This window comes from Phalacrocorax aristotelis, chromosome 16 (assembly GCF_949628215.1).
Source record: "Phalacrocorax aristotelis chromosome 16, bGulAri2.1, whole genome shotgun sequence".
NCBI classification, from domain to species: Eukaryota; Metazoa; Chordata; class Aves; order Suliformes; family Phalacrocoracidae; genus Phalacrocorax; species Phalacrocorax aristotelis.
In genome coordinates, this window is record NC_134291.1 from 14,096,562 (window position 1) to 14,106,637 (window position 10,076).

The 10,076-nt window shown below is 50.5% G+C and overlaps 1 protein-coding gene across 1 annotated transcript; it reads right to left on the reverse strand.

Moving 5' to 3' along the window:
* Nucleotides 1-2,382: 2,382 nt before the first annotated feature.
* Nucleotides 2,383-9,266, reverse strand: OTOP2 (otopetrin 2). The gene is made up of 7 exons (XM_075110995.1): nucleotides 9,202-9,266; nucleotides 8,142-8,576; nucleotides 7,123-7,259; nucleotides 6,514-6,572; nucleotides 5,931-6,064; nucleotides 4,592-5,481; nucleotides 2,383-3,473 (listed from the first exon to the last, which is right to left on the reverse strand). Exons 2-7 carry the CDS (start codon nucleotides 8,542-8,544, stop codon nucleotides 3,303-3,305), a joined length of 1,794 nt encoding a protein of 597 aa, XP_074967096.1. The 5' UTR covers nucleotides 8,545-8,576; nucleotides 9,202-9,266; the 3' UTR covers nucleotides 2,383-3,302.
* Nucleotides 9,267-10,076: the final 810 nt, after the last annotated feature.

Sequence of the window (10,076 nt, forward strand, 5' to 3'; positions counted from 1 at the left end):
TTGCTTTCCTGTAGCTGTTCATTTGCATCAGCTGCCATTCAAACAGTTACCCCGAGGCGCATGGCTGTCCCCATTCCCCATCCCTTAATACAGGTCGGATCTCTGCTCCATGACTGATGCAATGGCAGGGGCGTCAGCAGCAGGCTGCCGGTGGCCTCGGGGCCCAGCCTTATCCTCTGCTCTGATGCAGGTTTTCTGTTCACCCAGCTCCTGTGCCCCAGTTTCCCTTCTTTCAGGTGTGGAAGATGGAGCTAACAGCAGCGCTTTTGTGTAGGGATCCATCACAAGGACCCGTGTGCAAAGGACCAAGTGGGGCCCCTTCACCTCACTCAGGTACCCTGCGTTTGGGATGTTCTCCCCTTCCATAAAACACTCCATCAGGAGAGACATTCCCCTCTTTAACTGGGTGGTGAGGAGGTGTGTCTGGGGCAGCGATGGAGCAGCCAGCATCGGTCAGCTGCATCGCCTGGCAGCACAGTGTGCCCGGGGAAGGGCATGGATCCGTGCAACGAGGATGTGGCAGCACCCGCTCCGGGGGTGCACCGGGGTTTGGGTGACACGCCTGGGATGCTGGCTGCGCTGAGGAGTTGCCCAGGGATGTCTGGCTGATCTCTATCAGCCTTGGAGGTCATCCCTTTGCACGTTAATTGACCATGAGCTGATACCTTCTAGCTGACAATCCTTGAGCATACAGCAGGGCCCGTGTTTATACAGTGGAATTTTCTTAGGGTTTGGGTTTTTGTGGGTGTTTTCTGCTTTTTGGACTTGTAGGGGCTCGCTTTCCCTCTGTCCCCTTTGTTGGGTGTATAGATAGGGTTCAATGACGGCCATTTCCCTATCTCATGCCTCTCCCAAGACGTGTATATGTGGCTGGAGGGCAGAAGAACGCAGCCCTTGGCTGGAAACGCCTGCTGTCCTGCACTTGCAGCCTGGAGACACCTCAGGTTAGCAAGGGGTCCTTGCAGAGCTTGTGGTGTCCCCAGGGCATCTTGGTTTATCCCAAAGTGATGGCCTGTGGTTGGATGTTGTGGTTCCTGCTGACCCAACACCCTGGAGAGGTTGATTTGGGATTGTTGCCTGTATTGGTGCTGCTTGGGCTGTCGTGGGGTTCTCCTTGTACCCATCCTGAGTTTATGTAGTCCCAGAAGCGCCCCTACGGTCTCTGTCCAGAACAAAAGAGCAGTTCAAACTCTGCCCTACCTGGCCCGGTGTGCCCAGCCCTGGGAACCTGGGGCCAGGCACCAGCAAGATTGCGTAGGAAGAAAACCCAGTGTGCCCCTAAGAGCAGAGTAGGTGATTAAAAGTGTTTTCTGCTCCTGTCCAGGCTCAGCAGCTTGGTCTAAAACAATGTGTAGGGGTGTACGTAAGACTGACGTCTGTGCACCATTTATGACTCTTTTTTTTTTTCTGACTTAATCTGTGGCTCCTGCAGTTAAAATTAATAAGGCTAATAAGGCTTTTGTTTTATGAAAGGTAAAGTTTATAGAGAGAGATTGTATCTTTACCAGATCAATGGGAAAATAGAGCCAGGCTTTTGCAGGGTCGGTGGGGCTGGGAGAGGCTGCCTCGCCGCTCTCAGCCTCGGGAAGGGAAGGACTGACACACCCCAGAGGTGCTGGATCGGTGCAGTCCTCCGGGGGCAGGGGAAATCAGGGGTTACCCCACCTTTTATCCGCCTCAGAAAAAGGCTGCTGGCAGGCAGGGTGCTGTCAGACCAGCCAGAGGCACTTGTCCCTTCTGGTTTTAGTGATCTAGGTGTGGAGGGGAAAGGTGGTTCGGAATGTGCGAGCCCAGGCTGGCAGTTTGGGCTGTCGGGTGGAAAATCGCATCTCTCGATTGCAAGTATCGTGATTGCCATTTTTTTCCTTTTTCTTTATTCTTTGGTGGATGCACACCCGTCTGTAGGAAAAGGCTTGATGATTTCTGCCACCTTTGCAGTGATCTTTATTAGAACAGCAAACCCTGATGTCTCAGGGTACAGACAAAGCTCAGCTGTGCTATTTTGGCATGTGCTCTCCCAGCCTGGCAGCGTGGGCTTTCTGAGGCTCTGTTTGGACTCTGGGTACAGCAGAGGGGCCCGTTTCTATCTCCTGCAGCCCAGGACTCCTGCTCTGGAAGCCTCCTCAATCATACTGTGGTTCACGTAGAGCTGCAGGCACCCACAAACCTGTGCTGGGGCCCCACCGCTGCGTGCACTGGGGCTGCCTGGGTGCTGGGGCTGTGCTCGCAGCCTCAAGGCACGCACAGGCTTGAGGGTGCAGCGCAAGCACCCCTTCAGGGCACGGGAGATCGAATTGGCCATGGCATTGGATTGATTTCTGTGTCTTAGGTCCCTTCAGGAGTTCAATGTTACAGTGAAAATCAATAAATAACTTTGCGTACAAAAACGTTCATATATTTAAAAAAATCATGATCTATTTAAAAAAAGAAAAAAGAAGAAAGAAAAACAAATCTCTCTACCATTCCCCAGACTGTATTGCCCATACGATCTTTAAGGTTCTTGAGCCCCGATCCAGGAGAACTGAGGGGGAAAATAGTGTGCTTAGAGCAGCCAGACCAGGACCGCCTGCACAGCTCTCCTGTAGAGACGGGCTGCCCTCGGGAAGAGGAGGCTGCAGGGAGCAAACCCACTCGCAGCAGTGGGGCCTCCCTGGTCTGGAGAGGAAGGAAAACAGCAGAGGCTGATACAGGGAAGGGTCAAGAGGGCCAATATAAACAGGCAATACAGAGAGGAAAGATTAAAATGTTTCCCCGAAGGCTTTGGTGATCACTGGTCTGTTTTTCACATCTCTGCAGGGGAGTGGTTTCTGACTGGCCGTACCAGAAGCTGAAGTGGTTTCCCTTTCTTTGCCTTCCACGCCTGCGTCGGCCCCTCGGACCCACCGGGTCTCTGCGTGCAGGCAGGCACCGACTGTCCAAGGGTGCCGAGCACCCGCTGGGGAGTACATCGGTGGCATGGAGTGAACAGGCTTTTAAAAAGGAAGGTGAGTCTCTCCGTGAGCCAAGGGTAATCACCGTGATCCTGCTCTGGACACCTTCCTCTTTTTTTTAATCTTTTTTTCTTTAAAGCTTTAAGAACTTCAGACACACACGTGCACATCCACACACAAGTAGCAAAAATAAAATCTGGACTATGTTTGGATGATCTTCACTGACGATTCATAAATGCCCCAACACTGCAAGGGGACGTGATTCACGCAGTGCTAGGGACCCCTTGGGACATCTGGGTGGTCTCCCAGCCCTGGGGTAGGAAGAAGGTGGATTGGTTGAGGAGGATTGCATCTTCCTTGCGAGGGGGCTCTTTAGGACATGATGTAGACCTCCAGCAAACTGGCCACTGCGTGCATTCGGTAGAAGATGCCAAAGGGCAGGCAAATGTCCACGATGGCCGGCCACATGGAATCGCCATAGAAGTTCAGTTCTGTGTCATTGTCAAACTGGGGCCGGGCACCAAATGCTGGCATGATCCAGAGCTGTTTGATGAAACAGGAGAACAACATTGCAGTGAGAAAGGTCTGTGGTACAGCAAGTACTTGCAATCACAGCTAATGAGAGATGGGAGAAGAGCGACCTTCTGAGCACGGGACCTATGCCAGGAGCCTGTGTTTACATTAAGAGAAGGTATGATCTAGCATTGTATCTTAAGCCCAGTTTTGATTTGTGCTGAGACAGACTTGAGCCAAGTGCCGAAGCACGCACCAGAGGAAGAACTTCAGCGTGTTTTGTGTTAGCATGAACCTGGCCTGTCCAAACTCTTTGGATGGAGCAAGCATGGGTAGGGCTGAGCCGGCCGCAGCTCGGCCTCCCCAGGCTCGGTTGTGTTTGTTTTGCTCAGAAGCCTAGCCAGCATGCGTATCTGGTTGCATGGGGCTTGTCAGCGCATCCTCTGTGAGCTTAAGTGTAAAACCATTTTGAGGACATGATGTGACTGGCTAGAGGAGAATTTGGAGGTTATTTAGAGACATAGCACGTGCTTGGCTGCTTTGGAGGTGCAGCTGCAATCCTATGTTTCTTTCACAGGGAACTGCAGTCCCCTGGCTGCTCTTGGAAGTGGAAACCCCAACTGAAGTTGTCAGTAAGCAGCTTCTCACAGCAGCTGGGATCAGTGTTTGGGCTCCTAGGCCATGGGCTTTGAGAAGAGACATGCTGCCATTTCTCAAGAAACCCCAGACTTCACCCCAGGTATTTGTCACTTTATGTCCTTTCTTTAGGGGTGTAAGGGAAGGATTTAATGTATTTTATTGCTTTTAATAAGATATTCTTATGTATCTGCTAATACCCAATTAAAAATACAGAAGTTGATTCTTCTCTTGTACCCACTGATTTCTATTGTCCGATATTCTGGTGATAAGTGACAGGTTTATTGGCAGCACCTAAAATGTCTTAACTCCAGGGCGGTTGCTCTTGCTTGTGACAAAGGAATGACAGCTCTCTGCACATGCAGGTGTAGGTAAGTGTGCTCTCTGTATAGCAGAGGCACAGAAAGGACTCTTTTTGCATGGGCCGTATCCTTTCCTTCACGGACACTTCTCCCTTGTGCTTGCTTCCCTCTCCCCCACCCTGACAAACTCTTCTCTCTGCGGGTACTCACTATGATGTTGCTCAGCAGGAGGAACATGGAGATCTCCCTTAAGAACTTCCTCCTCCAGTTCATCTTCTTGGGGGCGGTGAGGGACCGCACGAGGTCAGAAAGGTGGTTGGCTTCGGTGCCAGAGGCGGTGCTGGGGGCCAAGGTGCTGCTGGTGTCGGGCACGCGGAGGCTCACTGCATTGATGTTGACAAAGGTGAGTCCATAGAGATCCTTCTGGTGAGAATCATGCTTGTGGTCTTCCTTGGGGGGTTGCCGATGAAGGCCTTCGATAATGAAGACGTTCTGGAAAGTGTGCTGGGCAATCATTAGGAGGGCATAGGTGAGGTTGAGTGCGCTGATAGCGTCCCTTGGTGTGCTGGCTACAATGGCCACAATGGAGTAGTAGGAAATAGCATACTGCCCCAAGGCTGCACCCATCAGCAGGGCCACGTCCAGCGTCCTGGTTGGGTTCTTGTGCCGATCCATGTCTCTCTTGTCAAACCGGTAGATGACAGAGCCACCAATGCAGACAAGAGACATCAGGCCCAGACAAACAATGTTGAAGATGTAGTACATGGTGAGTGCTTGGCTCTTCTTGCTGGATTCAGTGCTGGAATTTACCTGCACCTCGTAAAGAATAAGGACTCCCAAACCACTCACCAGAGTGATGAGGCCCAACACAATGCCTACAAAGAAGGTCCTTCGGAAGAGCCTGAACTTCAGGCGGTGAATGTGGTGGGAGTGGTGGTCTATGAAGCGTCCAACATTCTTCCACATGACATAGACCATGGCAGAGGCAAAGAGACTGTACTCAATGTTAAAGGGGTACAGCCAAAAGTAGCCGTTCTTGAAGATCTGGCAGATTTGGCTGTTGCAATTGCATCCTTCAGCTGAGCTACTTCTCATTCCCGCTGAAACAAGATAAAAACACATAGATGCGGTGGTATTAAAACCAGGAGCCAGCACTTGTTAGCAGCCCTGAAGAACTGGATACTTAGGGTCAGGGAAAAACAAGATCAAGGACAGAAGAATATGTGACCACTTTGAAACAAGGACACTTCAACCTCAGCTTTCTGGTGCTCATGTTCTTTCTGAAGAAGTTAGGTGGCAGGTTAAATCTTTTTCCTTCCCTGCTTCATTCCCATCCCATTTGTACAGGGCCTTCCACCTTTCTGATTCCTCTGTGCTACAGGTTAAGAAATGAACATTAGGACCTGGCTTTTAACCAAACCAGCTCTGTTAAAGGAACCTTCAGCTCTAGATAGGCCTTCTGAAAAGGGATAAAACCTGACTTGCAGAACAATTTCTACCTCATGGGCTCCCTCCCTGGCCCAGATGGCTTTGCAAATGGGCAGCTTACCTTTCAGGAGCCACCTGAAGATTTCCTCTGTCATGTTCTTCTTCAACTTTGAATGTGCTTTGTGAACAGACTCATCTGTCACCGCTGACATCCACACTGCTAAGTTTGTAGTCAGTGTTAGCATCAAGCCGCACCTGCAGGAGGACAAGGTTAATGAGATTAAAGCAATGGCTCCGGGCCCTGTTGCTCCCATCCATGTTAGATGTGCACGTGCTCAGAGGGGCTGTGGGAGCTCCCTGAAGTGGTGCAAGGACTCTAGTGGTCAAGGCTAGAAATCCTGATCCCTGCTTTGCTGCTCTCGCACTCTTCCTATTTTTTTGTCCATGCTCATGAGAATTGGCAAGGCCTGGTTCCTCTTGTTGGTTTTGGAAGAGCTTTTCAATAGTGAATTTATTAATAGGTCTGATTGGTTTCCAGTAGAACCAGTCTTGCAAAAACGGACAAGATCTTGTTTTAGCCTGAGGTTTGCCCGCTGCATCGTTGTCTTCCCCAGGGAAGCAAAAGTCAGCTATGAATCATTTTATTTAATGCTAATTACTTATTTAATACTAATCTGCTTGATCCAAAGAGCAGCGGTGCTTACCTGGTCACGTTCAGGTGTACGTGGACACAGTCTTTGGCAGAGATCCACAGGAAGTATGTCTGGCGGGGCAAGAAAAGAAGTTGTTATTTCCAACAAAGCAAGAAAGCAAACCACAACATTCTGAAGTAGGGATCTCCTTGCTCAGTAGAGAGCAAGCTGGAGCCTCTTTTGCTTGGGTCCCTCTGGGCCCAGCCTACTAGCCCATGATCCTGGCCATTTGCTGGATGTGGTCTGCTTTTTCTTTGCTCCTCCTGCCCTGTCCTACTGCCATTGCTTTGCCCGTGGCCAGCCCCTGCTCCTGTCTAAATTGTCCCTGTCTGACCTCTTCCCTCCTTGGTGTTGTCCCAGAGCAGGTGGTCCTCTGTGTAGGACTTCAAACTGCGAGGCAGCCCCTGCCCTGACTGTCCTCCTCCCTCCCCACCCTTCGTGGGAGAGGAGGCCTGGCTGGCTGGGGGCTGCTTAGAGTTTGTGATGAGCCACCCTCGCGTAAGCCAAAATGTCACAGGATGAGAACAAGTTTAAATCAATTTATGTCCGTGGGATCAGAGCTCCTTCTGCTGGTGGCTCTGTCTCTCTACCCCTGCCTGAGACAGAGCATAACCATCTCACCTGGACGACCACGAATATTGCTTGCACAATGGGGTAGATTATTTTGATTGCAGACAGGCAGCTGTAGAAGCTCGAGTAATATCCTATTTTGAACACATCCATGACAAGGCTGAAAATGGCAAATAGGACCAGGCCTCCTGTTGAGGAACCAAGATATCTGTGGTTGGACAGGTGTAGGCACATGTGGGGTAATGCAGTTAGATGAGAGGAAGAAGAGAAACTATTGCATGGAAAGGCTTTGCCTCTACCTCTGTTTTTCCACTCCCACCCCCAAATTACCTTGTCACCAACAGAATTGTACAATAATTCTGGCTGGAAGGGATTTTCACTCAATCCTGTACACCGACCAGGGCTAGCAGCTCTTGCAAGAGGTAGGGCAAGTCTGGGAAGGAGCCTGGTGTAAGGTACCAAGAGTCCTTGCAGATAAAGGGAGACCTGGCAGTGAAACCAGTGGAGGGACTAGGAGCTAACCTTCTGAAGCAGGGCATGGTGCCATGCTCCAGCATAACAGGGGGAGACTGTGCCCCAGATTGGGGCAGATGAGATAAGGACAGAGGTAAGGTCTCCCCAGATCTGGGGAGACCTTATTGTGGCCTTCCAGTGCTTAAAGGGGGACTATAGGAAGGGTGGGGGTGACCTCTTCAGCAAGGCCTCTTGTGACAGGACAAGGGGTGATGATTTTAAACTAAAGGAGGGGAGATTTAGACTGGATATAAGGAAAAAATTTTTTATAATGAGGGTGGTGAAACCCTGGCCCAGGTTGCCCGGGGAGGTGGTCGATGCCCCATCCCTGGAAACACTCAAGGCCAGGTTGGACGGGGCTCTGAGCAACCTGATAGAGTTGAAAATGTCCCTGCTCACTGCGGGGGGGTTGGACTGGATGGCCTCTAAAGGTCCCTCCCAACCTAAAGCATTCTATGATTCTACGGTTGTTGCTGTTTCCCTTGTAATAACTGATGCCCCTGTGAACCATCCACCCTGCATCTCACCTCCAGCCCCAGCCCCTTGAGAACTCCTACCTCTCAGCCAGATGGGTCCAGCGTGGGAGTCTTTGCAGAGGATGGCATCTGGGCACCGGGAGGTGCCGGCGAGGTAGAAGATGATCCATATGATGACTATCAGCATCATGACAGTCAGCAGGAAGAAGACGTCGTAATCGTGCACGGCAATCTTCTCAAAAGCCCCGCTGCTCACCAGCGTGCAGGCCAGCAGGGCTAAGTGCACGGCCAGCAGGATGGAGAACATGCGGCCGCCCTTTTTCCACACTTCTTTGGAGGCAGGAGCAGAGGGGGGCTGATGAGGCTGGTGGCTGAAAGCTATCTGGCTTGAAGCCAGGCTGGCTTTGTCATCCTTGTGTCCGCAGCCCATGCCTGAGTTGGGGTGTCTGATCTCGCTGTCCTTCCGCACGGGCTCTTCGGTCATGATTCAGCTAAAGCCTTGGCTGAAGGTTAACGCTGTTGGGAGGAGAGCCCCATGAGTGAGAGGTGTCACTTCATTTTTGAATAGTCCAGGGCTGGACCGAAGCAGGACATGTGACGAAGAGGAGAGGACGTATCAGAGGAACGGGGAAGGCTGAGACAAGGAGCGCAAAAAGAGTGATGAGCTCATTTTCAACCTTTCTCTTCCTGGTTCCCTGAAGGTTGTGTTCTTTCTTAAGATACTTTTGCGTGGGGAGGTCCCAGGCCAGTTTAATAAAACATGCCTAATTTGTCACTCAACGTTTAGGTGTTTATTGATGCAAGACATTGGAAAAGCACCAGAAAAGCACTCACAGGATCAAATACCCTGAGGCAAATGGCCAACATGGTTTGACGTCTAAATGTCAACCACTAAACATTGTGAGAAAATGTTATACTTCCTGGCTGAGGAACAGGCCACCAAAAGGTAAGAAAGCCCTGGGAGTATTTGGAACGTCACATCGCGGTTTATACCAGTCCCTGCAAGAAGGATGTGAGCTATTTCCACTGTCACTCCCTCTAAAGGCCCCTGCCTGTGCCAAGCTCGGGACTTCATTGATTCTCAGTGAAAAGCCTGAACCAAAGCAATATAACTATTCCAAAAAAAAGCCATTCCACCAACCTGTTTTGCTGCCTGGATTCCAAACCTCTGCTCTTGCCAGGCTGTCGGAGAAGTTTCCCTGTTGCTGCAGCTTTGTCAGTCGAAGAATTTATACCCGTTGGGATGTCTCTGTGATTTATACCATGTCTGGAGCTGACAGCAGTGCTTCATGGGCTTCTTAGAGAGAGTCATGTGATCCATTTTGTGCAATAGCTGATTTTTGGGGAAGCAGGAGAGAGATGAGGAGATAAGGGTTATTTATCTGGGGAGGGCATGAGATGACAACACTGCTAAGCATGGCACGAACCGCTCGGTCGCAGGGTCACGGTCACCATAGAGCAAAGCCACCCCATCAAACCCATCTATCTGCAAGCAATAGATCTCCTCCCTTAAGAGAAGATGGGTTAGGTGATGAGCTTATCCTTGCTGATGATTTTGGGCTTGGCTTTCTGGTTAACTGAGCACAGTAAATATCATGCCTCACGCTGTACTATTCCCATCAGCATTTTCTATGCCTGCAGTGTTTTTGAGGAAAAGGAAGAAATTTGCATTTGTATCTATTCAGTGCCAGGGGCACCTCAATCTTTTCCCCCTCATGGTGCCAACAATGAGGAAGGTTTAGTACTAGAACAGGGCAGGATTTAGGGACTGGAATCCATGTTCCCCTTTGATGCCTTTGTTTTTTCAGGGTGGGACCACCTTCCTCTGGCTCTCAGGAGTTTAACTTCTCTCCTTCCAAGGAGAAAGAAACCGTGTTACAAACCATGGTGCAGGTGGGATTCAAGCATTTGCCAGGAGAGGGGAGAGCTTTTGCTCAAGATCTCTTTTACCCCAGCTGTCATATTTTGGTGGTGGAGTCAGGGGGACCCAGGGCAGTTCTGAGTGGATGGGGACAA